This window comes from Mustelus asterias, chromosome 30 (assembly GCF_964213995.1).
Source record: "Mustelus asterias chromosome 30, sMusAst1.hap1.1, whole genome shotgun sequence".
In the NCBI taxonomy this organism is placed as follows: domain Eukaryota; kingdom Metazoa; phylum Chordata; class Chondrichthyes; order Carcharhiniformes; family Triakidae; genus Mustelus; species Mustelus asterias.
Genome location: NC_135830.1, coordinates 19,071,607 through 19,096,356, shown reverse-complemented (window position 1 = coordinate 19,096,356; position 24,750 = coordinate 19,071,607). Strand labels below are relative to the sequence as shown.

Here is a 24,750-nt window from a genome sequence, read left to right as displayed (position 1 = left end):
TGAAGATTGAGCTGCAGACAGACTCGACCTTCTTCCTGTCCCCCACCATCTGTGAGTGAAACACTTTCTTTTCTCATCCTGGGGGAAATTGGGGACTTGCAGCAACTGAAGGGAAAGGAAGTGAATCCAGAGAGGCTGCAGACTCTGGAAAGGTCTCTCTCTCTCTCTCTCAAAGACGTTGACATCCTTTGCTCCCTCAGCTTGACACATTTATTTGTCTGGCTAAAGGGATGGTCTCTTTCTTAAAGTTCACAGTTAAAGGGATGCTTTCCCAAGAGATGGCTGACATTTAAGGGGACAGTAAATTAATATAGGACAGAAATATGTCTAATGTTGTAATATGGTCCAGATTAGATATATTATTTATGGTTCTGTAATAAAGTACATTTATTATTATTTCTAGTCTTGTAATATAATGCTGTAGCTGTGTTATATATTTCCAGTCATAGAGTCGTTACAGCACAGAAGGAATCCATTTGGTAACTCGAGTCGATGTCGACTCTCTGTAGAACAATCCTGTGCCATTGCCCTTCTATATCCCCGTTCCCCTGAAAGTTTATTTACTTAAAGAGCCCATCCAGCTTCATTTTAAAATGGAACCCATAGACTTGTGATATGGTACTGTAGCTACGTTACAACCCTCAGGGGGTTTTTGATTTCTCTTCCACAGGGACCAGTGGAGGCTGAGGGTCATTGAATATATTTAAGGATGAGTTAGACAGGTTTCTGACTGACGAAAGTGTCAAGGCTTACAGAGAACAGACAGGAAGATGGAGAGAAAGCTAAGATGAGAAGAGATTTCCTCATTCAAGGATGTGGTGAAGCTCTGGAATTCTCAACCCCTGAGGATTCATAGAAATCATAGAAACCCTACAGTGCAGAAGGAGGCCATTCAGCCCATCGAGTCTGCACTGACCACAATCCCACCCAGGCCCTACCCCCACACATTTTCCCCGCTAATCCCTCTAACCTACGCATCCCAGGACTCTAAGGGGCAATTTTTTTTAACCTGGCCAATCAACCTAACCCGCACATCTTTGGATTGTGGGAGGAAACCGGAGAACCCGGAGGAAACCCACGCAGACACGAGGAGAATGTGCAAACTCCACACAGACAGTGACCCGAGCCGGGAATCGAACCCGGGAGCCTGGAGCTGGTAATTGTGGAGCCTCAGTCATCAAGTATTTTCAGAGGAGAGATTGATTGGTTTCCAGATGTTGAAGATATCAAGGGATATGGGTTTTGTGTGGGGAGAATGATGCTGAGGTAGATGATCTCATTGAATGGTTTAAGAAGCTCGATGGGCCAAATGGCCGACTGTAGCTACTATTTGTTATGGTCTCTGTGTTAAGTTTTTAAGTTTTAAAGTTTATTGATTAGTGTCACAAGTGGGCTTACATTAACCCTGCAATGAAGTTACTATGAAAATCCCCCAATTGCCACACTCCGGTGCATGTTCGGGTACACCTGAGGAACAATTTATCATGGCCAATGCACCTAACTAGCACATCTTTCAGACTGTGGGAGGAAACCGGAGCCCCCAGAGGAATCCCACGCAGACAGGGGGGAAGAATGTGCAAACTCCACATAGACAGTGACCCAAGCAGGGAATCAAACCTGGGTCCCTGTTGCTATGTGGGAGTAGGGCTAACCAATGTGCCACCATGCCGCCCTAAGCAGAGAGCATGGAGCTGTCAATCAGTCTGAATCGGCACCTTCAAGAGAATTGGGAGGGTGAAAATTAGATACAGCAGAGTGAGAATGGAGGGAGAGTGTGTGGGATGGAGATTCACAGCTTTTGGGGAATGAGAGAGGAAAGAATGTTCCATAGAAACGAGAATTGTCTGTTCTGAATTTCTATCCTTTACTGACAGTGATGACTTTTGTAAACTCGTTTTATAGGATAGTGAACAAGGAATCACAGGCTGAAATCTCAAACGTCACATCTAGATCTGACAGTCATATTTCTTGGGACCTGAATATCATCAGCTTTGAATCTAGAAGGAGAAATGATTGTCCAATCTGTCGATTTGAAAAGATTTCAAACTTCAGTGTGACTGGAAAAGCACCAACACACTGCCACACACGAGTGAGTGTTCCAGTACACCGACTGTGGAAAAAGTTCAACCAGTTACACAGCCTGAAAAACATTGCAGCATTCACAGCGGGGCGATTCATGTTCTGCGTGTGGACGAGGCTTCAACTGATTGTCTGACCTGCAGAGATACAAGGACACCTGCACCATGGAGAAAGCATGGATATGTGGGGACTGTGGAAAGAGACACAGAGCCCCATCTCTGCTGGAAGCTCATCGGCGCAGTCACACTGGGGAGAGGCCGTTCATCTGCTCTCAGTGTGGGAAGGGATTCACTCAGTTATCAGGCTTGCAGGCACACCAGCGAGTTCACACTGGAGAGCGGCCATTCGCCTGCTCTCAGTGTGGGAAGGGATTCAGTCAGTTATCAGGCCTGCAGACACACCAGCGAGTTCACACTGGCGAGAGACCATTCACCTGCTCTGACTGTAGGGTGGGATTCACTACGTTATCCAATTTGCGGAGACACCAGCGAGTTCACACTGGGGAGAAACCATTCACCTGCCCTCAGTGTGGGATGGGATTCAATGATTCATCCAGCCTGCAGTCACATGAGCGGGTTCACACTGGGGAGAGGCCATTCGCCTGCTCTGTGTGTGGGAGGGGATTCACTCATTTATCTAATCTACGAAGGCACCAGCAAGTTCACACTGGGGAGACACTGTTCACTTGTCCTGTGTGTGGGAAGGGATTCAATCAGTCATCCACCCTGCGGGCACACCAGCAAGTTCACACTGGGGAGAGACTGTTCACCTGCTCTCAGTGTGGGAAAGCATTTTGTGTTTCATCCAACTTGCTAAGACACCAACGAGTTCACGAGTGATTCCAGAGTTTGGATTCTGCTGTTATTGTTTCTGCTCTCAATTACATCCAGGACTGCATTTTGTTCATTCTCACAGTTGGTCAATGGGGAGGGTCGGAGGGTTTCTTTCTGCTGGACTGGCCGGTCTCACGACTTTGCCTCCAGTGGGCTGATGCTCTTTGAGTCTTGTTGCGAATACCTGGTTTCAAATTTCACACGGATCACAGAGTGACCGGGTGTGAGGAAGTTCAGAGATATTTAGTCAGCATTTCTGTTTGGAACTCCCCCAAATTCCCATCCAATTTTCTTTGTAATTGTTTATTGTCTCCACTTCCTCCACCCTCGTAGGCAGCGAGTTCCAGGTCATTACCATTCGCTGCATCAAAATATTCTTCCTCCCATCCCCCCTCTGCATCTCTGACCCAAAACCTGAAATCTGTGTCCCCCTCGTCCTTGTCCCGTCAGCTAATGGGAACAGCTTTTCTTTGTCCACCTTATCTAAACCTGTCAGAATCTTGTCCACCTCTATCAAATCTCCCCTCAACCTCCTTTGCTCCAAGAAGAACAACCCCAGCCTGACATCGACAATAAAGAACAAACTAACAGAATATGTTACTGCCTGAAATCAAATGGGAATGTTTAATTTCTGTTTTAAAGATATTGTGAATATATTGTCTTGAAAAATAAAAGAATTGGAACAACTCACCTTGGGTGTGGTTGAATGGAATATATCAATGTGGAATCCACTTTCATTCTCGTGAAAGTCTGGAATGTGTCGATGGGATGAATAAGTTGACCACTTTCTCTTGGAGATATTTACATCCTTGTCCATTGTTGGAGGGGGTTCAGGATAACCTGGACTAAAAAGACTAATAGATCAGGATAGCTTAATTTAGAGTGAATATAGATATAGAAGAATCACAAAGTACCTGGAGTTACAAAAGCACTGTTTGCATCGAATTACATATAACCACGTTTAGAGAATTTAAACATCTATTTTTGAAAACATTATCTTCTGTATTAAAAGCTTACCCTTGGCTAATGACACTATAAGGCATGATGGGATATAACTATATAAGAAGAACCACATTCTTTGAAGACAATACAGCTACTGAGTGAAGCAAAACAAAACTCATCAGTGTGGATTCCAGGCAGTCCAAGCTTCCCAGACAATTGAATGAATGAGAGCGTACAGTTTCCTGTTCAAGAGTTGCTAGGACAGTTTTCTGATAAGGAGTTGCTAGGAGATAATGGAAAATAACTTTTGAACTCTACGGACCGATCTATTCTCAAGCTGCCAGAGAACGAAATGTTATTGGCCAAGGTAAATTATCTATGCTAATAATAGGCTCACGTCTGGCTGGGTGAGCTAAGTGGACGGGCAAATGGTTTTTGAAAGTTGTATAATTATATTAGAAGCAATGCAATTTACATAAGAACATAAGAAATAGGAGCAGGAGTAGGCCATCTAGCCCCTCGGGCCTGCCCTGCCATTCAATAAGATCATGGCTGATCTGACGTGGATCAGTACCACTTACCCGCCTGATCCCCATAACCCTTAATTCCCTTACCGATCAGGAATCCATCCATCCGCGCTTTAAACATATTCAGCGAGGTAGCCTCCACCACCTCAGTGGGCAGAGAATTCCAGAGATTCACCACCCTCTGGGAGAAGAAGTTCCTCCTCAACTCTGTCCTAAACCGACCCCCCTTTATTTTGAGGCTGTGTCCTCTAGTTTTAACTTCCTTACTAAGTGGAAAGAATCTCTCCGCCTCCACCCTATCCAGCCCCCGCATTATCTTATAAGTCTCCATAAGATCCCCCCTCATCCTTCTAAACTCCAATGAGTACAAACCCAATCTCCTCAGCCTCTCCTCATAATCCAAACCCCTCATCTCCGGTATCAACCTGGTGAACCTTCTCTGCACTCCCTCCAATGCCAATATATCCTTCCTCATATAAGGAGACCAATACTGCACACAGTATTCCAGCTGCGGCCTCACCAATGCCCTGTACAGGTGCATCAAGACATCCCTGCTTTTATATTCTATCCCCCTCGCAATATAGGCCAACATCCCATTTGCCTTCTTGATCACCTGTTGTACCTGCAGACTGGGCTTTTGCGTCTCATGCACAAGGACCCCCAGGTCCCTTTGCACGGTAGCATGTTTTAATTTGTTTCCATTGAGATAGTAATCCCATTTGTTATTATTTCCTCCAAAGTGTATAACCTCGCATTTATCAACGTTATACTCCATTTGCCATATCCATAATTTAGAATAGTTTGGCTACAATCATGCAGAGGTCCCTCACCCTAAATGAGAAAGTTTGATTAATGTTCCTGCCCGGTTTCAAACTGGGGACCTTTCGCGTGTTAGGTGAGCGTGATAACCAGTACACTACAGGAAACAACTAACTGCACCCGGGAGCCATCCGGCCTGTCTGCAATGTTCAACTCTGCTGTGTTGCTGCAGGGTCTGATGGTTCGACTGAGAACCCCTGTCACTTAATACAGGAAAACAACCGTTAATTTCAACCTAATGTCTCCACTTATCTTGAACTTCAAACTTTAAAAGCGTTCATCCAACAAATATCTAAGGGAGCAATGATTTCTGCTCAATCATTAATGCATCCTTCTCACCTTCCTTTGAATAATTTCAGCCAATTTTACCCAGTACTTGTTTCATAGAATCATAGAATTCCTACAGTGCAGAAAAGGCCAGTCAGCCCATCGAGTCTGCACCCTCTGATAAAGGCCCCTCTACCACCCTATCCCATAACACCACACTATCCCATATCCCATAACACCACACTATCCCATACCCCATAACACCACACTTTTCTCATGGCTAATCTTTCTCACCTGAGGGGTAATTTAGCATAGCCAATCCACCGAACCTGCGCATCTATATTCAACATTTAGCATCAATACATTTATTTAACAGCTTTGTCCTCATTCTGAATTGAATATCTCTGGAATATGCAACATTGAATTGCAAGCATAACTGACCAACAAAAGGAATTGAGTCATTGGGTTAATACACATGTCATGGTGTTTATTTGAGATTGGCCACGGTGAGCTTTTAACCAAAGTGAAATATCTTCAAAGGGAAGAGATTTAAGAATGATCTGTTAGTTATACTTGATCCCTCTTTATTGGGCAGCACGGTAGCACAGTGGTTAGCACTGCTGCTTCACAGCTCCAGGGTCCCGGGTTCGATTCCCGGCTCGGGTCACTGTCTGTGTGGAGTTTGCACATTCTCCTCGTGTCTGCGTGGGTTTCCTCCGGGTGCTCCGGTTTCCTCCCACAGTCCAAAGATGTGCGGGTTAGGTTGATTGGCCATGCTAAAATTGCCCCTTAGTGTCCTGAGATGTGTAGGTTAGAGGGATTAGTGGGTAAAATATGTAGGGATATGGGGGTAGGGCCTGGGTGGGATTGTGGTCGGTGCAGACTCGATGGGCCGAATGGCCACTTTCTGTACTGTAGGGATTTTATGATTCTGCGTGTGAATCATTCTGGCGCTTAAATCCCGTTCATCTATGGGAAAGTCTAGCAGACCCGCACTGAGTCTCGATTTCCTCATCCGCCTGAGTGGTTTTTCCCATTTCCTTCTTATGATGAATGAGTTTAAAACGATGGTTTTGCACCATTGTGCGCCGTTTCCTCCAATTCTATTGCAGTATCACTTGTGTCTGTCTTTATGAGCACATAAACAGTCCAAAGATGTGCAGGTTAGGTGGATTGGCCATGCCAAATTGACCCTTGTGTTAGGGGGATAAGCAGGGTAAATGTGTGGGATTACGGGAATAGGGCCTGGCTGGGATTGTGGTCTGTACAGACTCAATAGGCCGAATTTAAGCACTGCAGGGATTCTATCAATACTATTAGACATGTTTCAGATGGTGGTTAACTATGCATCTGTGAGCCCATTGAATTCTGTTGTGGACTGAACGAGTTGCTAATATGCGCACGGAGTTAAAATACAAACATTTCTTCCCTCTCATTGCATCCTAAACTACAACATTTCTGATTTTGCTGAAAGTTTTTGAGACCGAGGTCAGGGCAAAGATAACATGGCTGCAACGTCGAGGTTCGGATAATGCTCGGCAGCAAACTGAAATCATGCAGATTTTCCTCGCCCTAAATGAGAAAGTTTTAATAATGTCCCTGCCCAGTTTCGGACTGTGCACATTTCCTGTGTTAGGCGAATGTGATAACCACTACACTACAGAAACCATGTCTCACCACAAAGCCTGAAGGACTGTCTTGTCAGTGGGCTAATATGCACAAGGTTTAACACAGATATCAGAAGGACATATTTTACACAGAGGGTCGTGGGGGCCTGGAATGTGTTGCCGGGCAAGGTGGTGGAGGCGGACACACTGGGAACGTTTAAGACTTATCTAGACAGCTATATGAACGGAGTGGGAATGGAGGGATACAAAAGAGTGGTCTAGTTTGGACCAGGGAGCGGCGCGGGCTAATTGTTCTTTGTTTCTCGTTTCAAGGCTTCATTCTATGATCATCTTGCTGGTGCCAGTACAGAGCGAGACTGCGGATAGTTGGGAACCTGTCTCGGGGGCAGGGAATTCAGATGGTGTTCGTAAAGCAGAAGTGGAAATGAATAGGGTTGGGAAGCATTTTCTGTTCAGGGCCAGTGTGATCTCCTGGACTCGTTTCGATCGCCACAGGGGGTCGGAGAGGAATTTCCCAGATTTTTTTTTTCCCCATATTGGCCCTGGGGTTTTCACTCTGGGTTTTCGCCTCTCCCTGGAGATCACATGGTCTGGAATGGGGGGGTGGGGGTGAGTTAATAGGTTGTGATGAACAAAGCATCGTAGCTGTGAGGGACAGCTCGGTGGATAGGATATTAGGATGTAGATAGGCTGGAAAATTGGGCGGGGATCCTGGATTCAGGATTCAATCCTGGACCGGGGAGTGGCGCGGGCTTGGAGGGCCGAAGGGCCTGTTCCTGTGCTGTATTGTTCTTTGTTCTTTGTGTCAAAATACCAATTAATAAAAGCAAATTACTGTGGAGGTGGAATCTGAAATCAAAAGATAAAATGCTGGAAAATCTCAGCAGGTCTGGCAGCATCTGTAAGGAGAGAAAAGAGCCAACGTTTTGAGTCCAGATGACCCTTTGTCAAAGCTGAAAGATATAGAAAGTGGGAGGTACTTATACACGTCATTGAGTGTCTTTAAGACAGAGATAGATAGGTTCTTGATCAATAAGGGGATCAAGGGTTACGGGGAGAAGGCAGCAGAATGAGGATGAGAATCATATCAGCCATGATTGAATGGTAGAGCAGACTCAATGGGCCGAATGGCCTAATTCTGCTCCGACATCTTATGGTCTTCACCTTCAACTTCTTCAACAAAAGTTGGCTTTTAAAATTAAATTCTACAGAATATTTTAAGAACATAAGAACTGGGAGCAGGGGTAGGCCATCTGGCCCCTCAAGCCTGCTCCGCCATTCAATAAGATCATGGCTGATTTTTTTGTGGACTCAGCTCCACTTACCCGCCCGCTCACCATAATCATAGAAACCGTACAGTGCAGAAGGAGGCCATTCGGCCCATCGAGTCTGCACCGACCACAATCCCACCCAGGCCCTACCCCCACATATTAACCCGCTAACCTACACATCTATGGAATCTAAGGGGCAATTTTTAACCTGGCCAATCAACCTAACTCGCACATCTTTGGACTGTGGGAGGAAACCGGAGCACCCGGAGGAAACCCACGCAGACACGAGGAGAATGTGCAAACTCCACACAGACAGTGACCCGAGCCGGGAATCGAACCCGGGACCCTGGAGCTGTGAAGCAGCAGTGCTAACCACTGTGCTACCGTGCCGCCCTTAATAATCCTTAATTCCTTTTCATTAAATGAGTTTAAGATAATTAATTTAAAATCTAACAATTTCTCATTAAAATGTATAAAACAAGGGGCGGCATGGTAGCACAGTGGTTAGCACTGCTGCTTCACAGCTCCAGGGTCCCGGGTTCGATGCTCGGGTCGCCGTCTGTGTGGAGTTTGCACATTCTCCTCGTGTCTGCGTGGGTTTCCTCCGGGTGCTCCGGTTTCCTCCCACAGTCCAAAGATGTGCGGGTTAGGTTGATTGGCCAGGTTTAAAAAAAAAAAATTGCCACTTAGAGTCCTGGGATGCGTAGGTTAGAGGGATTAGCGGGTAAAATATGTGGGGGTAGGGCCTGGGTGGGATTGTGGTCGGTGCAGACTCGATGGGCCGAATGGCCTCCTTCTGAACTGTAGGATTTCTATGACATATTTTAATGGGTTTAAGTTACTTTTCAAAAGTTGGGAATTTTCCACGTTAATGCTATCGAAAATTTACTTTTCAAAATGGTGAAAGTCGTTTCCAAAAAGGTGACCAATGCTTGTCAAATCCTGTGGAAAAATTTCTGTCAAACGTGTTGGCGGATTCTGTCCAATTGGTTATAGAATGGAACCATTGGGTGTATTTCAGATTGATTGAATTCCCTGTCAAAACACAAATATCAACAAGAACAAAGGTCATGGCAAATCTCTCACATCAGCATCACTGAGGGTCGACTGATCAGATTTCAGCGTAGTGACCCCGGGTTTGATTCCCAGTTATGAACAAAGAACAAAGAAAATTACAGCACAGGAACAGGCCCTTCGGCCCTCCAAGCCTGCACCGACCATAAGAAGGTGAAGACCAATGTTCACGAGGGGTCATAGGTTAAAGGTGAAGGGAGGGAGGTTTAACACAGATATCAGAAGGACATATTTTACACAGAGGGTCGTGGGGGCCTGGAATGTGTTGCCGGGCAAGGTGGTGGAGGCGGACACACTGGGAACGTTTAAGACTTATCTAGACAGCTATATGAACGGAGTGGGAATGGAGGGATACAAAAGAGTGGTCTAGTTTGGACCAGGGAGCGGCGCGGGCTAATTGTTCTTTGTTTCTCGTTTCAAGGCTTCATTCTATGATCATCTTGCTGGTGCCAGTACAGAGCGAGACTGCGGATAGTTGGGAACCTGTCTCGGGGGCAGGGAATTCAGATGGTGTTCGTAAAGCAGAAGTGGAAATGAATAGGGTTGGGAAGCATTTTCTGATCAGGGCCAGTGTGATCTCCTGGACTCGTTTCGATCGCCTCAGGGGGTCGGAGAGGAATTTCCCAGATTTTTTTTTCCCCATATTGGCCCTGGGGTTTTCACTCTGGGTTTTCGCCTCTCCCTGGAGATCACATGGTCTGGAATGGGGGGGTGGGGGTGAGTTAATAGGTTGTGATGAACAAAGCATTGTAGCTGTGAGGGACAGCTCGGTGGATAGGATATTAGGATGTAGGTAGGCTGGAAAATTGGGCGGGGATCCTGGATTCAGGATTCAATCCTGGACCGGGGAGCGGCGCGGGCTTGGAGGGCCAAAGGGCCTGTTCCTGTGCTGTATTGTTCTTTGTTCTTTGCTGACCGACTGAACTAAAACCCCCTCCCCTTCCGGGGACCATATCCCTCTATTCAGTCCAAAGATGTGCGGGTTAGGTTGATTGGCCATGCTAAAATTGCCCTTAGTGTCCTGGGATGTGTAGGTTAGAGGGATTAGCGGGTAAATATGTAGGGATATGGGAGTAGGGCCTGGGTGGGATTGTGGTCGGTGCAGACTCAATGGGCCGAATGGCCTCTTTCTGTGCTGTAGGATTTCTAAGATTCTACTCTCATCCTATTCATGTATTTGTCCAGACGCCCCTTAAAAGTCACTATCGTTTCTGCTTCCACTACTTCCCCCAGCAGCAAGTTCTAGGCACTCATCGCCCTCTGTGTAAAAAAAACTTGCCTCGTAAACGTCTTTTAAACCTTGCCCCTCGGACCTGTCAAATATATTTTCTTGGGAACTCTAATTTGGAGATAAACAGACTCAATTTTAATTTCTTTGATTTTAATGTCATGCTTCAGTAATATTAAGCGTGGGTAAACTGGGCTTGTTCTCCCTGGAAAGACGGAGAATGAGAGGAGATCTAATAGAGGTGTACAAGATTATGAAGGGTATAGATAGGGTGAATACTGGGAAGCTTTTTCCCAGGTCGGAGGTGACGATCACGAGGGGTCACGGGCTCAAGCTGAGAGGGGCGAAGTATAACTCAGACATCAGAGGGACGTTTTTTACACAGAGGGTGGTGGGGGCCTGGAATGCGCTGCCAAGTAGGGTGGTGGAGGCAGGCACGCTGACATCGTTTAAGACTTACCTGGATAGTCACATGAGCAGCCTGGGAATGGAGGGATACAAACGATTGGTCTAGTTGGACCAAGGAGCGGCACAGGCTTGGAGGGCCGAAGGGCCTGTTTCCTGTGCTGTACTGTTCTTTGTTTATGAATCACTGTTTAGGGACCGGGGAATGTCGATTTACATAGAATAGGTAGTGAAGAAAGTACCAACATTAACGCAAAATACCGCAGCTGCTGGAATTTGAAACAAAAACAGAAAATGCTGGAAAATCTCAGCAGGTCTGACAGCAGAGTCAGGATGATCCTTCATCAGAGTTCTCTTCTCTCTCCACAGATGTATTGTCTTGTTGAAGAAAGTACAGTCGGTTTGTATGAGGGATGACATTCAGTGACAGATGAGTATTGAAATTGGGATTGTTCTCATTGAATCCCTAGAATGCAGAAGGAGGCCATTCAGCCCATCGAGCCTGCACCAACAACAATCCCACCCAGGCCCTATCCCTGTAATGCCACTTTTTTTTTAATTCATTCATGGGACATGGGCGTCGCTGGCTGGCCAGCATTTATTGCCCATCCCTAGTTGTCCTTGAGAAGGTGGTGGTGTGCTGCCTTCTTGAATGGCTGCAGTCCCCGTGTGCTGTGGGTTGACCCACAATGCCATTAGGGAGGGAATTCCAAGATTTTGACCCAGCGACCGCGAAGGAATGCCAATACATTTCCAATTCGGGGCGGTGAGTGGCTTGGAAGGGAACTTTCAGGTGGTGGTGTTGCCATGTACATGCTGCCCTTGTCCTTCTAGATGGAAGTGGTCATGGGTTTGGAAGGTGCCGTCTCAGGATCTTTGGTGAAATTATCCTACTAAACCCCCTGACAGTGAGGGGCAATTTAGCATGGCTAATCAACATAACCGGCACATGTTTGGTGCGTGGGTGGAAACCGGAGCACCCGGAGGAAACCCAGGAAGACACGAGGAGGACGTGAAAACTCCACACAGGCAGTCACCCAAGGCGATGACTGAACCCAAGACAGCAGTGCTGACCACTGTGCCTCCAATTATCAAATAATTAAAGCAGACATGTATTACTCCAAATTCTAAAAGGTTTGCTGTAATACATTGTGCATAACTGCTTCGAACAGCAGAAAATTCAATAATGCAGGTACGCCAGTTTAGAGAAGGGAACGGGTAAATATTATATTCACTCATTGCAATGCCGTTTGTTGAAATCTGAAAACACACGTGGTAGTTGGCGGCAGACCAAATTCTGGGCAGGTATTTCTGTCTCTGATCGAGGATTTCTCAGACTGCAGTTACAGTTATTGTTGGAGTAAAATTGAGACTGTTCAAGCCATTATTGTGACTTTAAAACTTTTTAAGCCATCATTGTGAATGTAAAACTTTTTAAGACAAGAAAAGTTGTCTATGTGACTTTGCACTCTGTGGTTAACCACAAACACTCGAGCCTTGACTCAGTGACAAGTTGGGGTGAGCCATGTCTCATTTTTAGTGTAAAAATGCAAAGCAAGCAGGAATGGTCAGACAGCAAAGGACAGGAATAGTCAAGTACCTCAGGGGCAGATGGCCTGAAAAAGGAACTGAACAGAGAGGTATTTTCAACGAAATGTGATTGGGAGTTATTGACAACTAACTACTGTCAAGGGGCACAATTGGCCAAAGTATGTAACCGCGTACGGCTTGATGCCAAACTGCTGATGTTTGCGATGTTTTAACGTATATAAATGCCAAGCCAGATTGAGGAATTCTGCCCAGAGATCCTCCCGAAGCTTCGATTTAATAAACTATATGTTGAATCTCAAGTCTGATCTCCGGCGGCACGGTAGCACAGTGGTTAGCACTGCTGCTTCACAGCTCCAGGGTCCCGAGTTCGATTCCCGGCTTGGGTCACTGTCTGTGTGGAGTTTGCACATTCTCCTCGTGTTTGCGTGGGTTTCCTCCGGGTGCTCCGGTTTCCTCCCACAGTCCAAAGATGTGCGGGTTAGGTTGATTGGCCAGGTTAAAATTGCCCCTGAGATGCGTAGGTTAGAGGGATTAGCGGGTAAAATATGTGGGGGTAGGGCCTGGGTGGGATTGTGGTCGGTGCAGACTCGATGGGCCGAATGGCCTCCTTCTGCACTGTAGGGTTTCTATGATTTCTATGATTTCCGAGTGGTGACTTTTCCCACAACAGTTATTGTGGAACAAGGTCATTCCTCATTATTCATGTCTAAATCAATAAATCCTTCCCGGGGTTTAAATCCACTCATCCCAATTCTCCTGTAAGCCAGATGTTCCAATGGAGGATGTTGCTGATGATGAAACTATGATTCTCACTATGTCAGAGTCGAGTGACTACGACACAGTGGAATGATTGGCTGCTGAAATGCCCTTTTTGAAGAGGAAAGCAATATCACCTCAAACTGAAGCTTCAACTCAAAGTGTTCTCATTGTTATGTGTTCCGTTAGGGACAATACCTTTGACAACCTCCACAGTGCATAGAAACATAGATATAAAAACATAGGAAACGGAAACATGAGTAGTCCATTCGGCCCTTTGAGCCTGCTCCGCCATTCATTTTGATCATGGCTGATCATCAAATTTAATATAGAAATCATAGAAACCCTACAGTGCAGAAGGAGGCCATTCGGCCCATCGAGTCTGCACCAACCACAATCCCACCCAGGCCCTACCCCCACATATCTTACCCGCTAATCCCTCTAACCTACGCATCTCAGGACTCTAAGGGGCAATTTTTAACCTGGCCAATCAACCTAGCCCGCACATCTTTGGACACTGGGAGGAAACCGGAGCACCCGGAGGAAACCCACGCAGACACGAGGAGAATGTGCAAACTCCACACAGACAGTGAATATCCTGAACCCACCTTTCCCCCCCCATATCCCTTTAGCCCCAAGAGCTATGCCTAATTTCTTCTTGAAATCACACGTTTTGGCCTCAACTACTTTCTGCAGTAATGAATTCCACACATTCACCATCTCTGGGTGAAGGAATTTCTCCTCACCTCAGTCATAGAGGTTCACAGCATGGACACAGGCCCTTCGGCCCAACTTGTCCAACTGACTTTTTTTTTTACCCGTAAGCTCGTCCCAATTGCCCGCATTTGGCCCATATCCCTCTATACCCATCTTATCCATGTAACTGTCTCAACACTTTTTAAAAGACAAAGTTGTACCCGCCTCTACTACTACCTCTGGCAGCTTGTTCCAGACACATAGCACCCTCTGTGTGAAAAGGTTGCCCCTCTGGACCCTTTTGTATCTCTTCATTCTTAGCTTAAACCTATGCCCTCTGATTTTAGACTCCCCTACCTTTGGGAAAATATATTGACTTTCCAGCTGATCTATGCCCCCTCATTATTTTATAGACCTCTATAAGATATCCCTCAGCCTCCTACGCTCCAGAGAAAAAAGTCCCAGTCTATCCAGCCTCTCCTTATAATTCAAACCATCAAGTCCCAGTAGCATCCTAGTAAATCTCTTCTGCACTCTTTCTAGTTTAATAATACTCTTTCTATAATAGGGTGACCAGAACTGTACACCGTATTCCAAATGTGTCCTTACCAATGTCTTGTACAACTTCAACAAGACATCCCAACTCCTGTATTCAATGTTCTGACCAATGAAACCGAGCATGCTGAATGCCTTCTTCACCACTCTGTCCACCTGTGACTTCACTTTCAAGGAGCTATGAACGTGTACCCCTAGATCTCTTCCTTCTGTAACTCTCCCCAACGCCCTACCATTAACTGAGTAAGTCCTGCCCTGGTTCAACCTACCAAAATGCATCACCCAGCATTTATCTAAATTAAATTCCATCTGCCATTCATCAGCCCACTGGCCCAATTGATCAAGATCCCATTGCAATCGGAGATAACCTTCTTCACTGTCCACTATGCCACCAATCTTGGTGTCATCTGTGAACTTACCATGCCTCCTATATTCTCATCCAAATCATTAATATAAATTACAAATAACAGTGGACCCAGCATCCCTGAGGCACACCGCAGTCCTAAAATGTTTAAACCTTATCCTCAAACTGTGACCCCCCAGTTCTGGACTCCCCCAACATCAGGAACATTCTTTCTGAATCTACCCTGTCTAAGCCTGTTAGAATTTTATAAGGACCAGAAAAATTTCAACCTGTTCTTACATTTTTAAAATATTTATACAGATCAGTCATAGAAATCATAGAAACCCTACAGTGCAGAAGGAGGCCATTCGGCCCATCGAGTCTGCACCGACCACAATCCCACCCAGGCCCTACCCCCACATATTTTACCCACTAATCCCTCTAACCTACACATCCCAGGACACTAAGGGGCAATTTTTTAACCTGGCCAATCAACCTAACCCGCACATCTTTGGACTGTGGGAGGAAACCGGAGCACCCGGAGGAAACCCACGCAGACACGAGGAGAATGTGCAAACTCCACACAGACAGTCATGTTCTTCTTGGAGAGAAGGCGGCTCAGGGGAGATTTGATAGCGATGTTCTAACTCATGAGGTGGCTGGGCAGAATAATTGGGGAGAAACTGATCCCCCTCATAAAAGAATCAAGACCGGGGAGAGGAACAGATTTAAAGTGATTTGCGAAAGAAGCAAATGTGATGTGAGAAATAACTTTTTCTCACAGCGAGTGGTTCGGGTCTGGGATACACGGCCTGGAAAGGTTCTGGAGGCAGGTTCAATCGAGGCATTCAAGAGGACATTCGATTATTACTTGGATGTGCAGGGGTACAGGGAAAAGGCAGGGAAATGGCCCTAAGTCATGATGCTGGTTTGGAAAACTGGTAGTCATGATGTGGAGATGCCGGCGTTGGACTGGGGTGAACACAGTAAGAGTTTTAACAACGCCAGGTTAAAGTCCAACAGGTTTATTTGGTAGCGAACACCATTAGCTTTCGGAGCGCTGCTCCTTCGTCAGATGGAGTGGAAATCTGCTCTCAAACAGGGCACAGAGACACAGAAATCAAGTGACAGAATACTGATTAGAATGCGAATCCCTACAGTGGGAGACAATACACATCTCTTTAACCTGTGCTTAATGCTCCCTCCACCCACATTGTCTGTATCTTTAAGATCTGGTTGGCTGTAGGGATTCGCATTCTAATCAGTATTCTGTAACTTGATTTCTGTGTCTCTGTGCCGTGTTTGAGAGCACATTTCCACTCCATCTGACGAAGGAGCAGCGCTCCGAAAGCTTATGGTATTTGCTACCAAATAAACCTGTTGGACTTTAACCTGGTGTTGTTAAAACTCTTACTTGGAAAACTGGTGCAGACATGATGGGCCAAATGGTTTCGGTCTGAATCAAAACAATTGTGTGTGTTTTTTAAAAATTTATTCATTCATTTTATTCATTCGTGGGACATGGCGTTTCTGGCTGGCCAGCACTAATTCTCAAAACTGCTGACTTCAGTCGGAGCTGGAAACCATCACCACCTGTTTAAAAAAAACACAAACAATTCATCTGGCTCTGGCCAAGATAGTAAGAGTTTTAACAACACCGGGTTAAAGTCCAACAGGTTTATTTGGTAGCAAATACCATTAGCTTTCGGAGCGCTGCTCCTTCGTCAGATGGAGTGGAAATGTGCTCTCAAACAGGGCACAGAGACACAAAATCAAGTTACAGAATACTGATTAGAATGTGAATCCCTGCAGCCAACCAGATCTTAAAGGTACAGACAATGTGGGTGGAGGGAGCATTAAGCACAGGTTAAAGAGATGTGTATCGTCTCCAGACAGGACAGCCCGCAAGTGCAGGAGGCAAGCTGTGGGGGTTACTGATAATGTGACATAAATCCAACATCCCGGTTTAGGCCATCCTCATGTGTGCGGAACTTGGCTATCAGTTTCTGCTCAGCGACTCTGCGCAGTCGTGTGTCGTGAAGGCCGCCTTGGAGAACGCTTACCTGAAGATCAGAGGCTGAATGCCCGTGACCGCTGAAGTGCTCCCCCACAGGAAGAGAACAGTTTTGCCTGGTGATTGTCGAGCGGTGTTCATTCATCCGTTGTCGTCGCGTCTGCACGGTTTCCCCAATGTACCATGCCTCGGGACATCCTTTCCTGCAGCGTATCAGGTAGACAACGTTGGCCAGGTTGCAAGAGTAGGTACCGTGTACCTGGTAGTTGGTGTTCTCACGTGAGATGATGGCATCCGTGTGGATGATCCGGCACGTCTTGCAGAGGTTGCTGTGGCAGGGTTGTGTGGTGTCGTTCACTCCATCGGACGAAGGAGCAGCGCTCCGAAAGCTAATGGCATTTGCTACCAAATAAACCTGTTGGACTTTAACCTGGTGTTGTTAAAACTCTTACTGTGTTCACCCCAGTCCAACGCCGGCATCTCCACATCTCTGGCCAAGATCCCAGTGAGTTAATATGTACAATCACAGGTCACATTAAAAAACAAAGGCTGAGTGGAGATTTATAAAAAAATCAACTATCTGCTGAAAGAGTTAACTTTTCTGTAGAAGCTGTGGCGGCGGGAAATGGGCAGAGGAAGCTTGGCATGCAATTCTGTCAATTTACATAATTTAAAAGTCTTCTGTCATGTTATATTCTTCAATTTTGCTCAAATTTCATCTCTTTTGTCTATCCTTTTTGTAAACACCAATTTCAATTTCAAAGTTGAAAGAAATGCTTTGTGAAATGTGTTGTTAACCGAATCTCAACAATTTTAACTCAAATGTTTAGGAAAGTTGAAATTGGATTGCTGCCAAACTTCAGCCTTATCTTTATGTTTTGGGAGCAAATTGGCCTTCACAATTCTAACCTTGAACAGCTTAATTTTAAACCCAAATACGTTCCTTTCACATTTTAGTATTTGAATTTATTTCAAACCCATGGCAGTTCAAATTATGTTACTTTTTATCCCCTTTCAGCAGGGCCCAACCCCCCACACCCTAACCGTCATTGGTAAGGCCACACTTGGAATATTGTGCACAGTTCTGGTCACCCTATTATAGAAAGGATATTATTAAACTAGAAAGTGTGCAGAAAAGATTTACTCGGATGCTACCGGGACTTGATGGTTTGAGTAATAAGGAGAGGCTGGATAGACTGGGACTTTTTTCTCTGGAGCATAGGACGCTTAGGAGTGACCCTATAGAGGGCTATAAAATAATGGGGGGCATAGATCAGCTCGATAGTCAATATCTTTTCCCAAAGGTAGGGGAATCTAAAACTAGAGGGCATAGGTTTAAGGTGAGAGGGGAGAGATACAAAAGGGTCCAGAGGGACAATTTTTTCACACAAAAGGTGGTGAGTGTCTGGAACAAGCTGCCAGAGGTAGTAGTAGAGGCGGGTACAATTTTGTCTTTTAAAAAGCATTTAGACAGTTACATGGATAAGATGGGTATAGAGGGATATGGGTCAAATGTGGGCACTTAGGACGAGCTCAGGGGTTAAAAGAAAGGTCGGCATGGATAAGTTAGGCTGAAGGGCCTGTTTCCATGCTGTAAACCTCTATGACTCGATGACTCTTTCAAAACTAATTCTTCAAATCTATGATGCTTGCAAATTGCTTTAACAATTACGACTCAAATGTACGTTATTCCTTCAACTGAGCAAACCAACTTGGATGAATGGGTTGTGGATCATGACGGTGCAGCAGTCATGGTTAACCTCACGCACCGGCATTCCCCTATTCCAGGCAACCGGCTGACGGCTCCGGCCAGAGCGAGAAGCCTCTCGGTGATCTCCCCCCGACCCGGGACTGCACGTGTCCAAGGGAGAGGGAAAGCTGCACATGTGCGGGTGAGTGCCCACCCCGCCTAACCTTCGTGATGTGATATTGACCAATGAGAAGAGTCGGAGGACCGGAAGGACTCTGGTCCTCCAGCCAATCAGAGCGCGGGCTCAGTGCGGAAGCGCACAGCTGAGTGAGTGTGTTCCAGTGCAGTGAGTGTGGGAAGAGCTTTAACCAGTTACACAGCCTGAAAATACATGGCAGCATTCACAGCGGGGAGAGACTGCACCCGTGTTCTGTGTGAGATTTAACTGATTGCTTAACCTGGAGAGTCACAAGGACACCCCCACCATGGAGAAACCGTGGAAATGTGGGGACTGTGGGAAGGGATTCAGGGTCCCATGTCGGCTGGCACATAAAGTAAAGGCCCATAGAATTGATGCAAGTGTGTTAGCATGGATTGAAAATGGGCCGTCACATAAAAAACAGAGAGTTGTAATAAATGGATCATTTTCAGAGTTTAAGATGTAACTAGTGGAGTACCACAGGGATCAGTTCTTGTTCCGCAATTGTTCATTATTCAATTAATGACCTGGAGGAAGGAACAGAATGTAAGGTTTCCAAATGATACGAAGATAGGTGGAAGGACATGTTGTGATGAGGATATTTTGATTCTGCACTGGGATACAGATAGATTGGGGGACAAAAACCTGGCAAATGGAGTTTAACATGGGGAAGTGTGAGGTCGTGTATTTCGTAGGAGAAATTAAAAGGGAAATTATCTACATGGAGAGGCACTGCAGGTGAGTGAAGTACAGAGGGATCTATATGTTCTTGCGCATGAATCACAAAAAGCTAGCAGGCAGGTCCCATAATAGGTAAGAAGGAAAATGGAATTTTGACCTTTATTGCAAAGGGGTTGGAGTTTAAAAACAGGGAGGTTTTGTGGTAACTGCACAGGGTGTTGGTGAGGCCTCACCTGGAATACTGTGGACAGTTTTGATCCTCTTACTTAAACAAGGATATAGTAACATAGAACATAGAAAAGCTACGGCACAAACAGGCCCTTCGGCCCACAAGTTGCGCCGAACAATTTCCTTACCTTCTAGGCTCATCTATAACCCTCTATCTTACTAACCTCCATGAACCTATCCAAAAGTCTCTTAAAAGACTCATTGGAGGTTGTCTAAAGTAGATTCACCAGGCTAATTCCTGGGTGAGAAGGTTGTCCTATCAAGACAGAATAAATTGTCTAGATCTGTATTCCTTGAAGCTTCGAAGACAAAGAGCTGACTTTATTGAAACATATAAGATCCTGACAGGGTTGACAGGGTAGCTGGTGAGATATTTTCATGAGTGCGAGTCTTGAACAAGATAAATGGTCGATCACTTAAAACTCAGGTGCGCAGAAATTTCTTCTTGCAGAGGATGGCGAATCTCTGGAATTCTCTGCCCCAAAGGGTGGCGGAGGCTGGATCATGAGAAGTATTTCAAGTGGAGGTGGATAACTAGTTGATAACCCTCTATTCCTCGATCTGTGGGAAAAGGCACAGAAAAGGAGTTGAGGCTGGCATAGATCAGCCATGATCGGGTTGAATGGCGGGACAGGCTTGAAGGGCCTGGTGGCCACTCCTGCTTCTATTTCTCGTGATCAGTTGCTGCAAGTCAACAATTTCCCCCCAAAATGAAAACATAAATGGAAAGGGAGAGAAAATAAAATGTTTTACTCATCGAGGTTGGCCTCTTTTAAGGTACTCATAGAGGTTGGAGACAGGAGGAAGTTTGAGCCTGTCTGAAGTGCAATCTTCACAGTAAGAAGTCTCACAACATCAGGTTAAACCCTGTCAGGATCTTATATGTTTCAATAAAGTCAGCTCTTTGTCTTCAAAGCTTCAAGGAATACAGACCTAGACAATTTATTCTGTCTTGATAGGACAACCTTCTCACCCAGGAATTAGCCTGGTGAATCTACTTTAGTAAGAAGTCTCACAACACCAGGTTAAAGTCCAACAGGTTTTGTAGAAACTTGATGTCTGTGTCGATATCCGCGATCTTCTTGGAGATCCTCTCCACTTGGAGCCGGCAGTTTGCAGTGTCAATGGTAGTCATGATGTGGAGATGCCGGCGTTACTTTAGACAACTTTAGACAACCTCCAATGAGTCTTTTAAGAGACTTTTGGATAGGTTCATGGAGGTTAGTAAGATAGAGGGTTATAGATGAGCCTAGACGGTAAGGAAATTGTTCGGCGCAACTTGTGGGCCGAAGGGCCTGTTTGTGCTGTAGCTTTTCTATGTTCTATGTTACTATATCCTTTAACCTGGTGTTGTGAGACTGCTTACTGTGTTCACCCCAGTCCAACGCCGGCATCTCCACATCATGGCTCAATCTTCATTCAGAGACCGGAAGGACAGCTTTGCTGGGCAGGAATGAGCAGGTCAACATGCGCAATGTCCAGCTTCCGCATTCAGACCATGGGGGAGCTCTGACTGGCTGGAAGAGCAGCGTCCTTCCGGTCTTCCAGGGCTCCCATTGGTCAATCCCCCGCAGACAGACAATGAGGGGCGGAGCCCCACGTGGGGGTGGGCGGGACTTCTCCCTCCAGCCGCGCTGAGCTGTTGTCCAATGGCGGAGGCTGGAAGACCCGGACAGACAATGGTCAGTGCGCCGGCTTTGTCCCGGGCCCCGCCCCACACACCCGCACATGCGCATCCCACCCCCAAAACCCGCACATGCGCACGTTTGATTCACTGCCCCTCACCAGCTCTGGCCAATGGGAAGAGTTGGAGGACCGGAAGGACTCTGGTCCTCCAGCCAATCAGAGCGCGGGTTTTGTGTGAATGAAGACTGAGCTTCAGACAGATTTCAACTTCCTTCCTGTCTCCACCATGTGTGAGTGAAACACTTTCTTTTCTCCCTCCTTTCCATTTCTTTTCTCATTCTGGGGGAAATTGGGGACTTGCAGCAACTGAAGGGAAAGGAAGTGAATCCAGGGAGGCTGCAGACTCTGGAAAGGTTGGCCCAGGTCCTGAGAGCCTGCTCCGCCATTCATTTTGATCATGGCTGATCATCGAATTCAATATCCTGATCCCCACTTCCCCCATTTTCCTGATCCCTTTAGCCCCAAGAGCTATGTCTAATTTCTTCTTCAAATCAGACAACGTTTTGGCCTCAACTACATTCTGTGGTAGTGAATTCCACACGTTCACCACTCTCTGGGTGAAGAAATTTCTCCTCGCCTCCGTTCTAAAACGTTTACCCTTTATCCTCAAACTATGATCATAGAAATCATAGAAACCCTACAGTGCAGAAGGAGGCCATTCGGCCCATCGAGTCTGCACCGACCACAATCCCACCCAGGCCCTACCCCCACATATTTACCCGCTAATTCCTCTAACCTACACATCTCAGGACACTAAGGGGCAACTTTTTTTTTTAACCTGGCCAATCAACCTAACCCGCACAACTTTGGACTGTGGGAGGAAACCGGAACACCCGGCGGAAACCCACGCAGACACGAGGAGAATGTGCAAACTCCACACAGACAGTGACCCAAGCCGGGAATCGAACCCAGGTCTCTGGAGCTGTGAAGCAGCAGTGCTAACCACTGTGCTACCGTGCTATCCCTAGTTCTGGATGACACCCCCCCCCTCCCCCCCCATGGGAACATTCTTTCTGAATCTAACCTGTCTAACCCTGTTAGAATTTTATACATTTCTATGAGATCCCATCGTCATTATTCTAAACTCCAATTAATACAATCCTAACCGATGTGGTCTCTCCTCATCTGACAGACCTGCCATCACAGGAATCAGCGTGATAAACTTTCGCTGGGCTCCCTCAATAGCAAGAAGCATCCTTCCTCAGATAAGCAGACCAAAATCAAAAAAAAGGTACCAAAACTGCACAGAATGCTTCATGTATAACTCAAGCCCATGCCAGCTCATTGTCAAGTTATTCTGTCTCGAGAGGGTCCCATTCTGTAACCCTGCAGCACCCATTCTATTTCATTTAGAAATTATTGATCATCTCTGCCTGACTATTCTCATAGGCAGCAAGTTCAAGATCATCATCATCAATCACAACCCCCCCCCCAGTATCGTAACTAACTGGAGCCATCCTATACATTGAACACATTGTTAATCCAGTCAGATAGACATATATCTGTCTGGCAGCCTGAATGGAGATTTTCAGCCCTCTGTGTCCAGGACAGGAAGCAGTGAGCATGAATCTGTCAATCAGCCTCAATCAGCCCCTTCAGGAGAATTGGGAGGGTGAACATTAGATACAGCAGAGTGAGAATGGAGGGAGAGTGTGTGGGATGGAGATTTACAGCTTTGGGGAATGAGAGAGGAAAGAATGTTCCATAGAAACTAGAATTGTCTGTTCTGAATTTCTATCCTGCACTGACACTGATGACTTTGTAAACCTGTTTTACAGGATATTGAAAGAGGAATCACCGGCCGAAATCTCAAACGGCACATCTAGATCTGACAGAGTCATATTCCTTGGGAGCTGAATATCATCGGCCTTTGGATCGAGAAGGAGAAATGGTTGTCCAATCTGTCGATTTGAAAAATTTTCAAACATCAGTGTGACTGGAAAAGCACCAACACTCTGCCACACTCGAGTGAGAGTCTTCCAGTGCACGGACTAAAGAGCTTTAACCAGTTATACAGCCTGAATAAATATCACACCATTCACAGCGGGAGAGACTGTACTCGTGTTCTGTGTGTGGACAAGGCTTCAACTGACTGTCCACCCAAGAGAGAGGCAAGGACACCTGCACCATGGAGAAACCATGGAAATGTGCGGAATGTGGAAAGGGATACAGAGCCCCATCTCAGCTGGAGGCTCATTGGCGCAGCCACACTGGGGAGAGGCCATTCACCTGCTCTCAGTGTGGGGAGGGATTTACTCTGTCATCCAGCCTGCAGACACACCAGCGAGTTCACACCGGGGAGAGACCGTTCACCTGCTCTCAGTGTGGGAAGGGATTCACTCAGTTATCCAACCTGCGGGCACACCAGCGAGTTCACACTGGGGAGAGGCCGTTCACTTGTCCTCAGTGTGGAGTGAGATTCATTCAGTCATCCCACCTGCGGACACACCAGCGAATTCACACTGGGGAGAGGCCATTCACCTGCTCTCAGTGTGGGAAGGGATTCACTCAGTTATCCGACCTGCAGGGACACCAGCGAGTTCACACAGGGGAGAGGCCATTCACCTGCTCTCAGTGTGGGAAGGGATTCACTCGGTCAACCCACCTGCAGAGTCACCAGCGGGTTCACACTGGGGAGAGGCCGTTCACCTGCCCTCAGTGCGGGAAGGGATTCAGTCAGTCATTCACTCTACGGATACACCAGCGAGTTCACACTGGGGAGAAACCATTCACGTGCTCTCAGTGTGGGACGGGATTCACTCAGTCATCCGCCCTGCGGATACACCAGCGAGTTCACACTGGGGAGAGGCCGTTCACCTGCTCTCAGTGTGGGAAGGGATTCAGAGTTTCGTCCGCCCTGCTGAGACACCAACAAATTCACGAGTGATTCCAGGGGTTGGATTCTGCTGTTAATGTTTCTGCTCTCAATTACATCCAGGGCTGCATTTTGTTCATTCTCACAGTTGGAATGGGGAGTGTCGGAGGGTTTTTTTCTGCTGGACTGGCCGGTCTTAATTGCCAGGAGTATCATAGAAAATCACAGAAACCCTACAGTGCAGAAGGAGGCCATTTGGCCCATCGAGTCTGCACCGACCACAATCCCACCCAGGCCCTACCCCCACATATTTACCCGCTAATCCCTCTAACCTACGCATTTCAGGATTCTAAGGGGCAATTTTTTAACCTGGCCAATCAACCTAACCCGCACATCTTTGGACTGTGGGAGGAAACCGGAGCACCCGGTGGAAACCCACACAGACACGAGGAGAATGTGCAAA

General features: G+C 46.4%; 1 protein-coding gene across 1 annotated transcript; it reads left to right on the top strand.

Annotated features, from left to right (window-relative positions):
* Positions 1-24,359, top strand: LOC144480692 (uncharacterized). Its single transcript, XM_078200287.1, has 4 exons — positions 1-51; positions 1,903-2,914; positions 11,443-11,473; positions 23,619-24,359. The coding sequence occupies exons 2-4, from the start codon at positions 2,244-2,246 to the stop codon at positions 24,357-24,359; spliced, it is 1,443 nt and encodes a 480-aa protein (XP_078056413.1). The 5' UTR covers positions 1-51; positions 1,903-2,243.
* The last annotated feature ends 391 nt before the right edge of the window (positions 24,360-24,750 follow it).